This window comes from Tinamus guttatus, unplaced genomic scaffold (genome assembly GCF_059628265.1).
Source record: "Tinamus guttatus ecotype Peru unplaced genomic scaffold, ASM5962826v1 Tinamus_guttatus_pri_ptg000035l, whole genome shotgun sequence".
Lineage (NCBI taxonomy): Eukaryota > Metazoa > Chordata > Aves > Tinamiformes > Tinamidae > Tinamus > Tinamus guttatus.
In genome coordinates, this window is record NW_028288569.1 from 4,216,670 (window position 1) to 4,237,662 (window position 20,993).

The following is a 20,993-nucleotide window of genomic DNA, read 5'->3' on the forward strand; positions in this document are numbered from 1 at the left end:
AAATTGAATATATAAACTCTGAACAGTGTAGGCTCAGAAAGATGTTCCTACTTGAAGTAGGTACAAGTGTTATGAACAATCTATGCTGTTGACATGGGTTGCAGATGAGTACTCGTCTATAACATATAAAGCTTCTAACAAACACTTTTCCATAAATCCTCATGCTAAAGCCAGCAATCCACCTGCGTTTAAAAACTTCAATTACTTTGCTAATAATTGCTGCCCAGAGTTGCTTCTGCTGAACAAACTTAATAATAATTGAAATCAAAGACTCTCATATTAGGTATATCTAGTAAGTACAAAATACTGCAAAATTTTGAGCACTCCAATACTAAATTTTTCGCATAATATTACACATATTTATTAGGAAAGCTTTTTTTTCCTAATCCTAGCAATAGTTATCCTTGCTTCTAAGGAATAAAGTTTTGGGTTGACAGTTCCAAGATTCTATTATAGTTTAAAAGATACCAAGCAAGTTTGATACAGGTTGCTTAAGCGTGTTAAGTTTTATTGCACATCGATATTTCCCAGCCTCCAAAGGGTCTTCTCTCAGTAGCTCTACAGCTGTTTAGACTGTTTAGGAAAGCAAAAGGTAATTTTACTGTACAAAATTAAGTTTTTCTTCAAACCCGTTTCAATTTCAATGCCAGGAAGCCTGGTAGCAGCCTTTGTACCACATACAAGTCCTTCACATTTAAATGAGCTATTTCTGATAAAATGAGAAATATGTTTTATTGATTAGTTCTTATATGCATCTCAAGTTCAAGTCTGACAACTGAGAACTTAGTTAATCTAAAGCAACAAACTGTATTACTCTTGAGAGCCTGGCATGCCCTTTTCAGTATAGAATGCTCTGTGTTGCCCTCTTGCCACACTAAGTTTAAATTAAGCATGACGTGGGGATGGCAGCCTACCATGCCCCACGGCTAATAAATCCATTGTACAAAGTCATACCATTCTGACTACAGCTAGCTGCAATACTGGCTCAAGGTTTGAAGGGTTACTTTTAGGACCAAGGTAGATTAACAGAAAAACAAAATGCTAGCATAACCGCAATCAGGCAACTCCAATATTATGGCAGCTTCAAAGCACATTATGACTAATGTCCCTATACACTAAGTTACATCTGCCATTGGAAAGGAAAGGAATACAATGCAGACTCAGAACAGTAAATATTCCCATGACTTTATTCACAGAAGCATTCTAACAGAACTACATTTAAGTTATCCTTCTGAAAATTATTTTCTTGCTTTCAACGGGCACTAAATCTATTTAAAGCAGCTGCTTATTTCACTCTTTTCCCTTTCATGAAATAGACTTTGGATCTATGTTCACTTTTGTCTCCCTCTCCAAAAATACATTGCAAAAGCAAAGCAATAAATCACAAAGTAGAACCATCCAGTCCATCTCTTCATAACACACAGCTGTTACGCAAGAAATACTGCCTGTTTCCCCCTCACATATAGTCAAACTAACGTTTCCATCAGGCAAGCAAAACACAGCATTTATCTGTCTTGGTAACTACTTGAGGGCTCTTGGGGGAAAAAAAGACTCAATCTTAAGGAAACTTAACGTCCTTAATCACTTCATAGTATTTGCCACCTCAACTTTAGATTCCAAATCTGAGAAAGTAGATATCAAATAGTCTTCACAGCCAACTTTCAAATAATAATAAAACGGAACTGAAGAACTGTTGGATCCCTACTAGATGAATTGAGCTTTGCATAATCTATTGTAACATTTAAGCTGAACAAGATTAATAACTAAAATGATTTTATTCTAAAAATAATGGCAAAGTGTTCGGACTTGCACATTTCAAGTTTTTCCACCCACCCACATTCACACACACACGCTTGTTTCCTCCTTTGTGTAAAAGCCTGAATTGCATCACTACCAGCCAACACAAGTCATGCACTCCTTGTGTAGGTATTCTGTAAACAAAGAGATACCATTCACAGCACTGGAATCAAGTGCCAAGCCCCTTTTTATAAATATTTACCTGGTCCACGTAAGTTCCATAGGTAAAGGATTTGCATCAGCATTACATCTGAGTTGAACATTTTCTCTTCCAATGAACCAGTTTCCATCATAGCCAGTTACAGAAACTTCTGGGGCATCTACCAAGAAAAGATTTCATCTATCAATAATCACAATATTTTCTTTAAACCAACTGTTTAACAGTCAGCTTAACATTGCAGCAGACTGCATTTGTCTCATTTCTTAAAATGACCCACAAATCAAAACAGAGTTCTAAGCTATAGCAAAACATACAGCAGTAGATTACATAAGTTATTTTCAACAGCACACATACTTCACTTGGAAAAAAAGAAAGCCTTCAGAAGATTGGTTTAATGCCCTTTCGAAATAGAGAAGGTAAGGTAGAGCTATTTCTCACTAACCAGGTACAGCAGAGGATCAGAAATAGTGTTTCAGAGAAGCCAAATAATTAAGCGGTCATCAATGCAGGTTGCAAATTTATAATAATTAAGAAGAACTATAAATTGCTATCCAAGTGAGACTTTGTTGTCACAGACCTAAAAAGACACCTACTTCAGGTATGTGGGAGAAATTTAACCAAATTTTCAGAAACAAACATAACACACAAAAACCACTATGATTCTGTATAACCTCTTACTGCAGAGGAGCAATGAGAGTTGCCATACAAGTTCTAAGCTTAAGGGAAACATGAGAGATGACTTGAGAATCAAAGATTTGGACATAAAACCTCTGCTTCTCATTTGCCGTTCTGCTGCTGACTACACAGTTGTGCAGCAAATTCCAAGACAACCTTGCCTGAGCAAAAAGATTCATAGACTTCCAAGATTCAGGGCACTTTAAAGCTGCACACAGCTAAGATAGGTATCAAAGGAAACACTTGACAACCACTCATTTTGGTTGCATACCCATTAACTAAAATGATCACATGCCTAATGCTTATTTGTATTAAGTCATTTTAGATAAGCATACTTACAAGCCATCTAACTGATGCACTGTAAAGCCACAAACTTGTTAGACAAGCCTGGAGTAACTGTACAGGTTTCAACTACATTAGAATCAGGGTACTTAGGATCAGATTACCATTGTGTGTATGTATATATTGTACTTCCATTACCTTATGGAAATTACAGTGTGAAAAAGTAATTTGAAGAACAACTTGAAAATATCTGAGGGATAGTTTTCATAAACATGAATCTTAATTAGAATTCTTCTTTAATACTGCTGAAATTGTTTCAAAGGAACATCAGCTGACAATTTAAGGCACTGTAAACAGTTTACATATCAATTGAGTGTGTTATTTTGCCTGTAAACTCACAAAACTAAACACAAACATAAGTAAGTTTACCCAGAGACAATTCCTAAAATAAAAAGCAATGTTAACAGTATTCTAACTTGGTGATTAGATGATTGTATTTAACATTAAATGCACAGTCCCTTGTTTCTCTTTCTGAATAGCCTCTTACATGCTTTTTATACAGTTTTATTTTCCTTCCATTCCCCAGAAACAGTATGTGGCCATCTCATTCCATGAAGGCTATATCCAGTAAACAGTGTGGTTCAAATATGTAATGGGTAGAAGCTACCTTACAGAATACTTACACTGTATGTCCAACACTTGAGAATATCTTATCTCCTTTTCCAAAGCCGGGTGCCTCACAACACATGTTATACGTCTTCCTCTTGCAAACCTTGTCGGGACAATGATGTACTGACTTACAACTGTCACTGTTTCATTGGGAAACAAAGTAGAGCTGGATTCCATTTCACCAAGACCTCCTTCCCAGTCAATCTCTGCAGCAGGTTTTCCAACGGCTGCTGTACAAATTGCTGCTACTGTCTGATTTGCACCATCTATCAGAGGATTTGATCCTTTTGTTAAGCTCACAACAGGTTCAACTATTGGAGAGGAGGAAAGGAAGAAGAAATGTAGATTTTAACCAAAAAATCCATATCCTCCAAACTATTACTATTTAAAACAATGAAAAAAATAATTTGCAAAAGATCAAGCTTATATCAAGGGTGATAACAAAAGTGCTTTCACCTGATAACACTGTTCACTTCTGTCCACTAATTAAAGCCTAATGTTGTTCACATTTAACACACCAACAAGGAATCCCCAGACAGTTAGGTTCAAAATACCAACTACACTGTTCCAGTTGCAGTGTCTGACAAAACAGGTAGCTTAAGATACTAAGTTGAAATGATACTGTTTTTAAAAAAGGGCTTGGATTCCACTAAGTGTTATATTTAAAATATTTAGTTTGTAACATTTCAAAGCTAGCAGCAGATGCTAAGTTTAAGCTTCAGTTGAGCAATGCAGCAATGCCAACTGATGCCAAGCTGAAAGCACCCCAATCAGGAATTGCTTATTAACCTGCACAAAAACATCATGCACATATATATACATGTATACATGCGAACACATTCTCAACATTTTTGCTTGTATTGCATTTCACATTCAAGTGTGGGTTCAATGCATGTTTGCAGCTTCCCAAGTCACTATGCACTTCATGACAACTCATGTGAAACTCTTGACATGACTCAAGTGAACATTAGCCTTAAAACATATGACATGTTTTAGGTCAAAGTAAAATACAAATGCTTTGAGATAACTACCTGTTACATAGTCAATGACATTGTGTTCATGTAGTATATCTAAGGAAGAACTGAAAATATTCAGTCAACCTTATTTTTACAAAAGTCTTTTCGGTGCTGAAGTGGTCACAGCCTTTAGGGAAAAGTCCTTTATCAAATTGATACATATTTTGAATTCAGTTTGCTACTAGACATCTTTAAGATATTTGACCAGCAAAGTGACACCTTCCCTTCAAAGAACACTGCCCCTCATTGTCTCCACCATACCAGTTAGCAAACCAGCTTTCTGTTAATTTTGCTAATACCTATCTGAAACTTTTTTTTTTTTAAGCCATTCCTTTCAATTAAGTTTTCTAATCCTCATACTTTCATTACTCAGACTATTTACTATCTGGAGAAGTAGGGCATTACACAACTGATGCAGCAGCTAGAAAACAAACAAAAACACTGAAGTCTGTACAGCTTTTTCTGTCAAAAGGATAGTAAATAGGCTTTCCTTTCTCCTTCCAGCTTTGAGGTATTGTATAGTCCAAAGAAATTTCATGTATCCTCTCGTACTTACGAAGTAGCCTCCTGTTATACCAAGTACCACTATTATACCAAGTACCCTCCACAACTGATGGGGGACAAGGGCTGAGTAGGCACACAAAGGCAGCAAGGGAAAAAAATGACACCAGAAACCAGACTAAAGAATATTTTTAAATAAAGTCACACAGTAAACAAAAAACCAGCATATCTCCGAAAAAGCTTTCTTTACGCTAACTGCTACTATAAGATGCATCTGTAGTAGACAGCAATCTAGCAAAGCAGGCTCTTCAACAGTTTATGCACCAAGACTACTGTATTTTGTGAATATTAGAATTTGCCATCAATATTCAACAGACATGAGTCACAGCCTTAACTACAGCAGTGTTAACTAGTGTCAAAAAAGAGCAATAAAACCATTTCTTCAAGGTACTTAATTCCAAGCACCAGACCAGAATAATCACAATACCATATTTTGAAGAAAAACTTGAATTCCAGTATGTCCTATTACTATTTTTTTTTCCTAATGTTAAGTTTTAACTGGGAAAAAAGGCACCAGGGCATTTATTGTCTAAGGTCAAGCCTGGATACAAGTCAAAAATTAAGCACGAACATTTTTAAGTCAGAGAGGCATGTTCCACAGCATTAGTCATGACAGCTATGACGATTTCAAGAACATAAGCGCTCTCTGCTATCATCTACAAAAGTGAAAAAAAATTCAACCCAACACCATTCTAAAGACTCAAGTAAGACCTCAACTAGAAGGACCCAACTTCCTTATAAGCCCATTCCTCACCCAAAAGTTCAGAGGACTGGCAAGCAGACAAACAAGTAAGAGTTCCTGATGTGTAACTCTACCATTCAGAGTAGTACTCAGAAAAACTTTAAAAAACAAACAGAAAAACACTATTTAAGTCAGTTTTCAGAATGTAGTAGTCCCTTCACCAGTTTTGCAGCTTACGTCAGAGGAAACCATTTGCTGGTTCTGATACTAAGACTTTCCTTTCTAGGATGTCCCGCTTTTGTCCTCAATACTAGAGCAGAGGTTTCCCCAGAAACATACTAGACTCACAAAAATCCTTATCTTCTGATCCAATTAGACAATCATAGTCCTCTGATTGCATAGCATTTTAGAGCCTTCTTCAGTGGACCAGCTCTCAATAATCACAAATCCAAGCATCCTTTAACAGCTGCTTTTTGAAGCAGAGGTATAGGAAATTGGTGGGCGCAATATTTATTCCTGAAGAAATAAATGCCTTTTCCACAGGACCTCCAGCACAGAGAGATCAATTACCCAGCAGCTAGCACTAGCTTCTCCAAATCAAAACTGAGACTCATATCCCTGAAATTTCCTCAACATGAAATTGAATATATATCTCCATATCTGCTGCTCAATCTATTCTTGGGAGCATATACAAGTCAGGATGAGCAGAGATCTCCAGATCCACAGCAGACTACTCAACGTGCTCCTTCATTTACTTCACTTGTTATAACAATTTCCTTCAACTATCATTAAATTACACTAGCCAGAAAACAGGATGTAGGCTCATTTAAAAAACAAGCTCGGCTTCTCTGAAAATTATAAGCATGAGGAAAAAATGTGCATTTTCTCAAGTTCCATCTGAAATTGGTGTGATTGAGCAATTCAGAAAGACAAGAGTTCAGCTATTCAAAGCCTACTTGTTAAAGTGTCCTTATTCCAGGTCCAAAGTGTTTCTGGAGTTCAATTGAAGCTCTACTTCACAAATGGCTAGGCCTTCACTATTGCATGCTCTTGTAAGCCATGATTCCTGAACTATAAACCACCTAATAGGAAGGCCAAATAGCTAATGAAGACACAAAGCAAGTTCTGTTGGAATGTCCTCCATCATATCTATTGTCTTTCCTTCACGGTCACTTTATTCCAGCAGCTGAACTGAAATCCAGCTACTCATTCTACAGGTTTTATAGTCATTTATTATCTTAATCTGACTCAAGCACCACTTGAATGACTCTTCAGATTCAAGTGTATAATGGCACCTCCTAATCTCACCTCTCCTATCAGAAAACAGTTACTTTTTCTATTCGGAACAAATTACCCTACTTTAAAAGAAAAAAAAAAAAAAAAAAAAAAAAAGGCAGGAGGGTGGCTGTGTAACTTCCAAGTGCTAGAAAAGCTGCTTCAGCCATTCAGTAGAAACATTATACTCTATGCAGGTAAGGTGAAAGAGGGGAAAAACAAACAAACAAAACCAAACACACACACACCACCACACAACATATCACATACTGGGGGCAAGTCCCTAGCCTGGGGTGGGGGGGTGGGGAAAGTAAATCCTACAAAGATGCAGACATACAGGGGACTTGCTTCCACAATGCATGAGTTAAAGGTCAGTGGCATTTTTTTTCTAAATCAACACAGTAGATAGGAATGGGTATAGGCTATTTAAAGATTAGTGGACATAGGTGAGACTTTCCCAGAATAGTTAGCTACGAGTTCAGCTCTCATACTTGAATTGTCACTTCTTCGTATAACTTGAAGGTAATTCGTGCTATGAAGTTGCTTCAGGCTTGCTCAACTCCTCTGAAATGTGCGAATAAAACACCCTATCTTATACATCCACACTACTTCATTTACTGATTCATGACCACTATTTCACTGCTTAATGTAAGCCTTTTGACTCCTGCTTTACATTATATTTACAAGGAAAACTTCTTTACTGGGAAGATGACACCACGATAGGTTGCCCAGGGAAGGTGGTAGAGTCTCTTTCCTTGGAGATTTCCAAAGCCATCTGGACATGGTTCTGGGCAGTCTGCTCTACGTGACCCTGCTTGAGTAGAAGGATGGACTAGATGATCTCCAGAGGTCCCTTCCAGCACAAACCATTCTGTGATTCTCTGACTGTCTGAGACCTCTTATTGTCCTTTAGAGAAGGAAAACAAACTATCCAGGAACAGTCTTAAGTTCCTCGGTCTCAAAAAGCTTCTATCTCCAGCTTTCATCATTAAAACAAGCAAACAAACAAACAACAACACCCCACAGAACTAGTTAGCTTACATTTTCTTCTACCACTGTGCACAGGAAGGCTGGAGGGATCTGGCATGATTACAACATAAACAGTGCTAATTTCTATTCACCATTAAATCCACTAGATAACCCACCACAGCATGACACTGGGACTTGTCAGCCCTTTCTTCATCTTAACTGACATATCCTTGAATAACCTTCCCCCAAAACAGAATTTTCTACTTTTTTAGTTTGTCCCTCCCCCTCAAAGCCATGACCTCACACTTCTGGGGAAAAAAAAAAAAAAAAAAAAAAACACACACACACAACAAAGAAACAAACAAACAACTTTTCCAGGCCACTAAATGAATCCTCTATTACTGGCTTCCTCACCACACACTAGTCATTTCACTTATGTAACTCATTACTATCACATTACTTCAGAAGCACATGCACATTACACCAACTAGTATTTTTCAAATGCAAGTACTTCATCTAAATTGACTGACAGGATCTATTTTCTATGCTGTTGAACATGCGCCTTCCCTTAACTTCTTACTTTAAGAATTTCTATATTAGCATCTCCGGGATCTATTCAGGCTGAGCAGATCTTTATCTGTCAACTTTTTGTGAAGCTTCCCCTGCCACCAACAGGCTAAATACCACATGATACTGGTAAGAGTTGTCATAAACAGGAACAAGACCTACTTTATCAGCATGCATGCTAACACATCAGCTTGGTAAGACAGCAGCAGTTAAACTGAATGACATTTGGAAATACTACAAGCATTTGAGAGGGTAGTTAGGCCAAGTATGTAATTTCGGCAAGCTACTCCACCATACATCATTTCTTCTACCTTCAAATACCTTTGGCTGGTTTATGTTGCTGTCTTCAGAAAGACAAAGAGCCCCAAGCAAAGAAGCTTGGCATACAAGTCTTGACATTTCCACCCCCTACACATACTAGAAAAGCCTAAAGAACCGTAGTGTTAGATAAAGCCAATACACCAGTTTGTCCCTAAAAGGATTTCCAGTTTTTACATGATATAACCTCTTCTACAAAGAAATTCCTTTTTCCTTAAGATATCATAAAGCAGCAAGTCAAACAAACTGGGAGTAAGGACAGGCAACCAATGCAGTAGGTCTACAAAGCTTAAATAACTTAAGGGAGACTTTCTAAACAGGCCCTTAAGCAATTAAGATGCTGCATCAGATGAAATATTTTATCCTGCAGTTGTGTTCTCCCAGTGCTTGTCTTCAGGGTCTCTGCCTCACAGTGCAAAAGCACCTTCAGGATGAAGTATGCCTAGTACAGCCAGAGAGCAAACCACACCCTCACTAACAGGAGTGGGGCACAAATGCAGCACTGCTGGAACTAGAAACCATCAGTTCCAGCTCCTGGACATGAATTTCTCCTCACTGACAGGAGAGATTTTTAGAACAGTAGGAGAACACAAACAGAATAAAGTTGATTTGAAGTTACAACAGGTTTTACATTTTGAAAGAAAACACTCCATGCTTAAGATGGAGCTTAGCTTGTGGTTTGCTGAGCTTAGACCTGTAAAGCTCACAATTTATTCACTAATATACCTGTTTTGAAAAGCTGACTTACTGACATCTATACTTGAGCAGAAAAGTATACAGGACCTTTTTTTTTAAAAAAAAAAAAAAAAAAGGAAAATACTCTGAGGCCACAGAAAGCAGCTAAGTCAGACACAGTCCTATCCCAGTGGGTTAGGACCTACTCCCTCCTACATGCAAGTCAAGAAATGGCTAACTAGGAGTGGAAGGCAAACAGTACTTGGAAAACAAACCTAAGGAACAGAATGATGTAACAGGATGAATGACTTGGAAGAAGAGAAGTTTAAACAGCACCTTTCTCCCTACTCCTCATCCCCTCATCAGAACTACAGCTAATCTTTTGGACCAGAAATATTCCCCTCAAATATAAAAGTTGGTTTCTATTTTGGGGGTTGGGGACACAGCCATGCATTTGTAAGTATTAACTAGGTGTTGCAATTCAGAAGCTGACTGCTGATCACTGACAACCATCATCTACTCCAAAAAAACTCAAGACTAGTGTATAACCAACAAATACTTCTCTATTACAACTGTAGTTTCTGATCACATGCAAGTCCCTAAACAAGCTGTAGCCCCTCCATATTTTCCTGTGTGACCGACGAAACACAAGCCATACTTTTTCACATTGTGTGTGGCTTTCTCAGGTTCTGCAAAACTCTAAAACCAGGAGTATGACAGATGCAACTACTATTAGGATCCGAAAAAAGGCAGTAAAACCAAGCCTCTCATTTCATGTTAATCTCAGTAAATCACAGCAGCTGAGATCTGAATTCAGCAGAGTGTTACAGATATAACACCATTTGCAGTGTAGGTAGTATGAAGCCTTATGACCCTTCCTTTTCTATGTATCACATGGAACTTCTTGGGGAGAGCTTGCTTCAAATTGGAGTAACTTGCTCTGAGGTGTTTATTTTGCCCCACCTTGTGGTGAAATTTGGTTTACATGGTATCATGCCCAGCCATATGATTTAAGCTTAATGGTATTCTATTATTCAGGAAAGAGAAGAGAGCAAAAACCCAAAACCTAAAACACACATTTATTAACAAAAACAGAGTGACTAAGGCCACCTCAGCTGAATAAAATGCTACCTGACCACTCATAGAGGATAGAAGTAACTTATTTATGTTGAGCTATAATTATTCTTAAAGAATGGACAACTCAACAGGTTTTAAAGTTTCAAGAAAATAATCATTTTACTTCAGACTGCACTACTAAGTCTATTTGTGAGTCATTAGTCCTTTACAGCAGCATTTCACCATAACAAAGCATAACTCAACCAGTTTAAGGTTTTGCCTATCTTCAAATAAGAAGCTTAATTTATGTAAACTTCCTATTTGGACTATTCATAACCAGAGGGCTTAAATTCCCTCCTTTTTCTTCTCAAGTTCTCACTAGTGCACTGCATAGCCTTATTTTACACTCATACTGTGCGGATAGCAATTCATATAGCTAGCCTGAAGCAACTAAAGTTATTGTATTAACAATATAATTATCAGGAAACATTGACAAGGTGGTGACCAATGATATCTTTAGCAGCTTCTCTGCACACACACATGCATCTCTAGTATCTGCATTGCCAGGTCCGAATTTTAAAACTGTGTCCAAAATACTTAGATGAGTATAATGCCTAAAGTGTGTGGTTTTTTTTAAGTGCAGGATAATCAAGGAGCAAGTTCCAAAGAAAGAAGACACTAAACAAGTTTCCTCACTGAAGAAAGGGCATCAATAAGGCTGCTATCAAAGACTGGTAAATTCATCTTCACACTAAAGTAGTAAAAAGTAAAGGTTAGAGTAAAATGCATTAATAAATTTGCAGAATTTCATTAATAAGTTTGTGCTATTCATCTAATCTTTTTGTGAAAAAGTTGACTTACCTAGTACTGTTACAATTGTTGATGACTGTGCATTTCCAAGGGGAAAGGTAGCTGCCTTGCAAATATATTCTCCTGCATCCGAAAAGCTTACATTTTTTACGATGAGTGTTGCATCAGTAAGCGAGTAATTTTTAAATGCTGCTCTTCCTTGGTATTCTCCTTGAATAGAAATTCCATATTCAGGATGATGAACAGCAATAGTCCGTGCACTTTTACCATACATCTTCTCCCAAGAAACTTGTGTAATCGTTTCATTTACATCAATTATGCATTTCAGTGCAACTTTCTTGCCCCAAACTGCCATCACATGTGGATCAACAATTGGTCCAGCTAAGGCACCTGAAAACAAAGCAATCGTTAGTTCATTCACAAGCACGTTAAGTCTCAAGTCCTCTCAAGAAGTCTTCTTCAGCAATTAACTTATGTTTTTCAAAGCTAGCTCCCACTTCCTTGTGAAGAATCATATTATTCATGTGACTCACAGTAGTGTGGAAATACATCACCCTTAAAGGTACACCCTAAGCAGCAACATAAAATTACACTCAGAGATCTGAACTTGTATCTGGATCCACTAAGGTAGTGGCAGATCAACCATTTTTCACTGAAGACTGCCATTACAATGCAACTTTCTACCAAAATGACGTGACAGTTGTCTAACTGGTGCATCAATCTTTTGTAAAACTTAACATACATTACAGGAGAGGGAAGAAAAACAAACAACCCCAAAAACACAACACACAAGAGCTGCATTTAGACTACAAATGCAGAGCATCAGTTAAAAAAAAAAAAAACTAGATAGATTATAACAGTTTGTTTCTACTTCCAAGAGCTAAGATTGCTAATAAAAATATCTAACAAGATCTGCATAAATCAAACTATCACCTACCCATACCATTAAACATAATTTGAAAAGTAGCTACCACCACTCCATCTTAGCAGTGACATTCAATCTCAATTCCATTTTAGCTTTTGTCTTCTCATCTCCAGGATGAGAGTACCATCACACAATGAAGTCTGTGCTACACTACAGTGCAAAGTCTCCACACTGTTCTTCCTTCTGTATTAAAATACAGGACTACACATGGTCACTGCCTACTTAAGACTTAATGCACATCTGTTGCAGACCTACAAACTTAGTCGTAACTATGTTCTGAACTCAGCATTTTAGACCACCCTCTTTCAAGAGAAGAAATCCACTGGAGAAAGCAGTTCTATTCCTACACCAAGTTCACTAAACTGCAGGTATGTCTCATTTCGACTAAAACTGATGCTCCAGCACATTCAAACATCCATTTTATTAGAGAAGTGTAAATTAATATGATGGCTGGATAATAATCATGGTCTTAAACCAGACTGCATTTGTTTCTACCAAATGTAAGTTTTAGAGAACCTATTTCATCTTGTCCGATTCTCTTGAGTTGGTAAACTGCTATTCAAGCTGTTACCTAGTAAGCTAATCCAAGGAACTAGATCTCAGACTAAATTTTAGTCTTCCAAGTCATATGCAAGAGGTCATTCATTTTCAGACATTACCGATCTCTTTTCATTAAAAAATCTAGCAAAAGATAAATAGCATTCAAGGAAAAAAAAAAAAAAAAGTTGTACCTAGTCTTATAAAAGGGTTCATTGTTGAAAGCTTTCCACTTCCCACCCATTGATTTTTCAGTGTTCAAACTGTAAGTCAATGAAGTCACCTAAGCGAGTGATATATTTAGAGATTTAACTATGGATTTCTGCAGTATTAGACTCCTGACTAATGCCAACAGAATGAAAACACTGAGTTGCACAAATAAATCAAACACAGCCAGAACCTTTATCTCCAGAATGATACACTAGTCATTAAAAGTGTCTGGTAAAGGGAAAACAGTTATGTTAAATTCCAGAAAGAGTTTGAGTTTCAGACAAAGAAAATCCAATGTTAGCAAACCCTAAGTGAAGAAGGAGCATTTCCTGCAGTCTTTTCATCCCTCTTCATCAGATCCACACTGCAGGGACAGACCCTGGACATAGAACAACTACCTGAACAGGAATTCTGCACAACCTCGCATCTCTCCCACCCCCACACTTGATTTAAGCATATGGAGATGTACTTTTAAGAAGCAGTTAGCTACTACTTCCTATTACACAAAAATCAGAAAGACTTACAAATTACATCTTTGTGGTATCCAGTAAGGAAAAAACAAAACAAACAAACAAAAAAAAGAACAAAAAACACACACTTGTTCAGAAAGAAGCCATTATAAGTATTTAATACTAACTTGTACTAAGCCTTCCCAAAATGATCAGATTTTTAACTGTAAAAGGCTTATTAGGATAGAAAAATACTGTAAGGAAACTTAGCTAAAAGCTTCTTATACTTCTAGAAAGGTACACAGTTGAACAGAAAAGTCATTCTCATTAGAAGCATATAAAAGGAAATGAAACATTTTAAGTATAATTAGTTTATTAATGGACTACCTTTAATAATTAAGAGGCCTTAGGTACACCAAGATGATCAGAAAACACTCAGAAATCTAATATTTGAATCAACTCAACTATTCCTTTTTTGGATATGTATTTTCACCAAAAAATGCCTGTAGAAAATAAAACATTTTCACCAAAAAATGCCTTCTAGCAGCTTGTTTGTGCGCTAAGAACACTGTATTACTTCAATGATGTTTTCAGTAGTTTTTGTTGCTACTGTCTCAAGATTACTTATTTGAGCAACCCAACCTCAAGCATACCTGTGGCTCTATAACATTACCAAGCTGCATCTTACTGTTCATTCTGCTTTTGCAGTAACAGAACTAGAGACAACAGATCTTTACACCAAATTAAACACACATTAGAAAACAAGATGAACATGAAGAGACTCCCAGGATAAGATGTACTCCTCTATATTAAACTCGAAATTACATATCCAGTAATGAATATGGCTGAGAGGAAAAAAGAAAGTACAAGTTGATCATTGCCACTCTAAGACTACACTATAGTAGATTTCGGGGCATGCCAAGTAGATGCATGCAATTGGCTGAGTTTAACACAGACTCTAAAGAACCTCCATAAACTATATGGCAAGGCTTGATAAGAGTGGGGTGAAAGGTAGTAGTGCCCCTAACAAAAACAAACCAACCAACTACACACACTATTTTAGAGGAAGTCCTTTAACACTGAGAAACTGATACTTATGTAGGGGGGAAAAAAAAAAAAAAAAAAAAAAATCAAACCCAAGACCCAGCTGTCAACAAGGTTTCTAAAAGTTAAAAGAAAAGTCAACTGCAGGCTTAGACCAAGAAAGGAAATCAAGCTTGACAGTTTCTATGCATAAAAAGAAGAAAAATAAACAGATTTAAGTATGCACTCATCTTTAACTCATACGCATGTGGAATGTTACAGAAAGTTTGCCGATAAAAGCCAGCAAGCCTTATAAAACTAAAAACTTATGCCCGATATTTCATAGATTCAATAACATTTTCCTCACTAGTCAAATTTTCCTGCTGCTTCATCTTTCAACTCTAAATAAAAAATGGACAGCTTACCTACGCATATCAAGGACTCTGCGTGCCTGAGACACACACTAATACAAAGCTTCCTTTGATAAAACTTAATCACTAATATCATTAGAAACATACACTACTACTGCTAAAACGTCCTATGAAAGGCTTTTAAGCGCTTCACTTTTAAGTAATGAAACTTATTGTAACCACTAACATTCACAACTGAGTAGGTTCCATCTGAACAGCATACTTGCTCTGGATGCTTTTCCAAAACTATAAGTTAGATACTGGAGAGTTAGTTTTCCACCAACTGTTATCTAACCTATTTACAAGGCTACCAATTCTCCACAGGATTTTAATTTTTCACCACTAATTTGAGGTTTATGCCCATGAATCCATCTCCTTAACTCCCATTCCCCCTCTCCTCCCCAGCATATATTTTACTTCAGAAGGTCAAAATACCATCTTCAGGGAAACAGGGAAGACAGGTTTTCTTCATAGAATAGTTTAGGGTAGACATGACTCCCCCCTCCAAAAAAACCAAAAATCATCTGGTCCAAACCCTGCTCAAAGCAAGGCCAATTTCAACAGGTTGCTTAGGACACCAAGGATCTTTCCAGTCAAGTTAAAATGTCAATGGTTAGAATTCCACTAGACACTTCATGCACAAGATTTTATACACTAAATCCTTTTTTCTTTTTTTTTTTTTTGCAATACAACACTCTAGGGCAGCATAACAACAAAGCTTTTGGAATACATCTGTGCACATTTTCACACATAATATTTTACTGGGGCTTCAGAGGCTCATTCTCATTTATACACCTTAAAATTAAGTGACTACATTTTAAGTTTGTTCTGGAAACACTTCCTATTTCGACCACTCAGCATACTGATTATCAGAGCATCAAACAGGCTCACAATGATCTGAAACAAACAGGCTCAAAATGATCTGAAAACTCATGATTAAGAGGCTCACAGAATTTGAAGAAAATATTTAGTAATTAATACTATATGAATGCAGCAGATATGAGGCCTACAAGAAAAATGCACTGAAATGCCTGCCATTTTGAATTGATCTTTTATTGGATTTTTAATTGTTTTGTTAGGTTTTAAATGCTGAATCTGAGACTAGAAAGCAAAAGCCACAGCTACACTTATTATTAATAAGATTAGAGGAACACCATCTCTCTAGCAGAACACTAAAAATTGCATAAAGGTAAAAGATTTCATGACACCTATAATTTGAAGACACTAGCCACAAGAATTGGTTGGTTTTGAGATTGCAACAGTTCAGCCTCTTTAGAACTGTCAATCAAAAATTAACTTCTGCAGTATCCTGAAGCAGGGGATTTATTCAAAATATTAAGCTTAAGACAGATAGCTTTTCAGTGAAGCAGTGTCAGAGTACTTGCAAATTCCAGAAAGCATCCTCTGAGGCTCCACTCTCTCATCCTCAAGGTAGTGTTGCCAACACATCACCTGCCATCTACCCAGAGGCTGCTGTTAGAACGACCTCCTCAAGCTTCAGAGCTGATAGAAAGAACAGTCCATTATTTCACTTAAACTTCTGCATCAACATTTAGATATTTAATTACACTTGTACACCACAAAAGGATCAGCAACTTGCCAGACAGACATCCCAGCACTGAATAAAATACTTTCATCTCAATACAAACAGGTTAATACATGCTATATAAACCTCTGTGGAGCCATAATAAACACTGGTTATCAGCAAGACTCCTGACATTTTCACCATAAGCAAGGAAACAGTTTAAGCAGTATTTTATTCCAATGCCAAGGGGAAGCCAAAGGAGATCTGGAAAATCTGAGACCTACACTAACATAGTTTGAGCCCGACTCACACAACCATGCTTAAAAAAAAAAAAAATCCACACCTCTGCACTTAATCAGGAATGGCTAAAAAAAAAAAAAAAAAATCCCTATTCTACTTGAAACATGCTTTCTTCACACTAACTTGAGCTTCTGTTCTAGTTTCACTACCTCCACATTCAGCAGAAACAATGTCCCTACAGACTCAGCTTCTCAGGATGCTCTACAGACCTTTATAAATTACTACTGAGCATCAAAAAATTTAAGACACTAGAGGAAATCTAAAGTCATGACTCAAACTGAGTTGCCAAGGATACTTAGCTAAATTTATAAAGTTCAAGCTTTGCATCCAACTACTCACCAAAAACACTGACAAAACATCAGTAACTTTAAAGCATCCTCTAGATTTCTGCTTAAACCATCATTGTCCGTTTCACATAGTATCACATTATAATTCTCTATCCATGTTAATATAAAGCAAATCAAGATGCTCATGTTTACACTGATTCTAAGCATTCAGATGTTTACAAAGCACATTGAATTTATAAGTGAAGCAAGACAGAAGACAGTTGCAAGTTTTTCTGCAATGAAGATTTCATCCTCAGTTTAAACAAACCTCCCAGCGCCTTGAAAGAGAACTTCAAAAAAATCATTTGAAACACAGAGTCAATAGTTCTGACAAACTGACCTAGAGAAAAGCAAGAGTCCTCTTATCTGGCACCCACTTTAAACATACAACCAAAATTATCAGCACTGTAGGGATGTGCTGGGAAGTCAAAAGGGGCACTGTGTTTCTGCTCTGTGGGGCTGCAAGCCAAGCACATTAGAAGATAAAAAAAAAAAAGTATAGTTACTTGTTACAAAGTCAGCCAGTGGAAACACTAAAAACACAGAGGGAAAGCTTCAAGTTTTAATTACAAAAGCAGTGGGCCTAAGTTAATTACCAAATGCTAAGGAACTTGTTAGAGAGCAAGCAGAAAGTATTCTGAAAATTGCAGCATGTCTGTACATGATTGTGTTTTGAAGAATTGAAAATGTCACTCAAACATGGAAATATAGAAATAAACTTTCTACTCTAACCAGCAGTGGCAAGGCTCCATGTGGAGTTGTTGAACATCTTACTTCTGGTATCACTCATCTAGACAGTCTGAAAGCAAAAATCTTACTCTTACAATCTAGGGAACATGACCTACACACAAGGGCTGGAAGAAACGACCTGTCTTCTCATGCTGTTGAGTCCAATAAAGATTCTGCAATTCTGACACTGATGTAAAAACAGAAGGATTACTGAGTATGCCTGAAGGACCGGACAAAATAATTTCATGTTTTCTCAGTGTTTCAGTTTAAGGAAGCTTTTTAGGTAACAAAGACAAATAAACAGCCTGGTCAAGTTGGTAAACATCCCCCACCTCCAGAACAAGTTAGGTGTTCTGCTATCAGACTGAAGTTGTTCCTGCATTGCAGCAGAGGCCTGATCTGCACTTAAGGATCTTACTGGCTTAATTCCTATGAAATTACTAATAACCATATTAAGTAATCACCTGGTCCTCTTTCAAATTCTTGTCAACTGATAGGACACACATGGTGACTTTTTCCATTTTGCATTATTTTCTCAGGAGTTTAGTCCAACAATTTACACTTACAATGTTTGCACTCAAGCCCCTAACTTCCTGGACTTCACCAAGTCTGTTTGAGGGCTGCAGATGACATTGCCTTAAGTTTTCTTTTCTCACTCCTCTGATTAGTGACCAGCTGATATACTTCCTTTAAAATCCACATGTGTTTTGAGATTATCACAGTTTGCTTTGCAAATCAAAAAACTAACAGTTGCACGTGAAGGCAACAACAAAAAGTGAACTTGAAACATCTAACCACTTATTTTAATGCATAGTGAGTACACTTCAAAAAAATGCTTATTAATTAAAAGCTAAAATTCTGTGTGCGAGAGCCCTAGTGTTGTCAGGTGACATGTATTTACTTGTGAAGATAAATCACTTTCCATTACTTTTTCACTTTCGAGTCGTCTGCATTTGACATTTAACTTGAATCTTATGTTCAACCTATTAAATTATGTAGTTGCTCAGTCACCATGCATTTCCCAATATTTGCTGCTTTTATTTATCTCCATCAAGCTAGTCTTATCAAGAAAGACTTTTTCAGAGGGACAAGCTAGCACACAGCAGGTAACCTATTTTATTTCCCTTGTTTTCCGATCCAAAGTAGGAATTCAGCTTTTGTTGTGTATTTTTAAAGCTTTAAATTCTTCAAAGCTCTACAACAGAGACCACAGGAAAACTGCTGGCACCAGTCTGTCCCTAACTTAGTGATTCTGACATACTCAGATCACTTCTTTGGAGACAAGTTTTCTCTTCCTCAACCACAACTAAGACTTGGAGAATTAGCAGCCTTCAACTTGGAAGAATAACTCATTCCAAACATGTTAATCAAAAAGTTAAGCTAAAACCCTATGCTTACAAACAAGTTTAGCATTTCTTGCTCTGCTCTCTCAATGTCTCCTCCCATGTCCTAGGCTCTTGTCTCCAGCCAGCTGGGATGACCTGCCCCTGGACTTGCTGCAGGGCAGCAGGTCTCCCTTGTACTGGTGGGCCCGCAAGTTAGATAGTGCTCCAGGGGTGGTCTCTCCCATGCCAGACAGAGGGGAAGGAGCACTTCCCGTGACCTGCTTGATTGCGCTCCTGCTAGAACAACAGTATGCAAGGGCATAGTACTGACCCAGGCTCTATCTGTTACCTACCAGGTCTCTGTCTCACAAGCTGCCTTCTGGACAGCTAGATCTGAGCCTCCACTGTTGCATGGGGCTGTGCCAGTTCAAATGCAAGACCTGGTGCTTTCCACTACTGAATTACATGAGGTTCCTGCCACTTCCATTTGTCAACCTGTTGAGGTGCGAGTAGCAACCCTTCTCTCTAGTGCATCACCTGCTCCCCTAGTTTGGCATCATCCATGAACTTGTGAAGACCACATGATCTTATCTTCCCAGTCATTAGTGTAGATGTGAAATAGTACTGGCCTCATTATCAACTACTCAGGAATAACAATAGTCATCAGCTACGAGTTGAACTTCATACAGCTACCACCACCCTGTCAGTCTGACAACTCAGTCAAATTATTATCCACCCTCTCTCCCCCTTACCAACACGTATCTCGGTCTCATTACAAGAATACTCTAAGAGTCAGTGTCAGAGGCAAGTAAGCAGCAGCATCTGTTCTCTCCTTGTTCATTCAGCCATTCATGTCATTGGAGGAGGTAATCACATCAGTCATGACTAGATAAAATCTGCACAGGCCATTCCCAACCACCTTTCATGACCTTCATGCACTTAGAAATGGCTAGGGGCGTGATTTGCTTCCTAATCTTCCCTGGGACTCAAACAAAACTGACCCTGAATCCTTAGGAAAAGATAGTGACATTCGTCTTTTTCCAGTCATAAGAAACCTCCCCCAGTTACTACTATTCACTTATCTTTGAAAGGTCATTGTATCAGCTAGCTCTCTCAGCACTCAGACACACCTTTCCATGGTCTTGCCTAAGTCTATTAGCTGCTGTACTTTCCTCTATGGTAGCATCATGTTTCCACAGACTTCGTTAATAGGCTCAGGGAAGAGAAAGGCCAAATCCCTTCTTCATCTTTCTATTAATTTTTTGTGCATCTGAGCTCAGTGAAGAGCTTCCCGTTCATCCACGCTGACCCTTTCTGCCATGTCTGCTGAACTTCCTGCATACTACAGCAATCTGCTTGTAATCTGAAGAGGTTTCCCTTGAAGATCAGTCGGTTGTCATCTCATGGCAGACTGCCTTGGGCAAACAAGCTTAAGACAAACAGATCCCTGAATACAGCAAAATCTTCATTTTTTCAGTTCAGTGTTATGATTCTAGTTCAATGTTGTTTCAGTGTTAAGTTCAGTGTTATGATTCTATCAGTCTTTTCTCACTATTTCAAGCTCCAGATTCAAAAAAAAAAAAAAAAAAAAAAAAAATCACTGCAGACCAGACTGCCCTTGACTTTCAAATCTTCAGCCACTTCTTTCTTACTTGTGCTTAGCAGATCCATAAGCAGGGCATTTCCTCCAGCAGTTCATGACAACCCGCCTCAAAAAATTGT

The 20,993-nt window shown here is 37.7% G+C and overlaps 1 protein-coding gene across 1 annotated transcript in view; it reads right to left on the minus strand.

Moving 5' to 3' along the window:
- NECTIN3 (nectin cell adhesion molecule 3) overlaps window positions 1–20,993 on the minus strand; it is a 53,891-nt gene that overhangs the window by 20,867 nt on the left and 12,031 nt on the right. Inside the window, exons 2-4 of the mRNA XM_088534307.1 lie at window positions 11,564–11,902; window positions 3,598–3,894; window positions 2,000–2,117 (exon numbers count right to left, since the gene is read on the minus strand). Of these exons, the coding sequence (XP_088390433.1) occupies window positions 2,000–2,117; window positions 3,598–3,894; window positions 11,564–11,902 (754 nt within the window). The remainder of the gene's footprint in view (window positions 1–1,999; window positions 2,118–3,597; window positions 3,895–11,563; window positions 11,903–20,993) is intronic.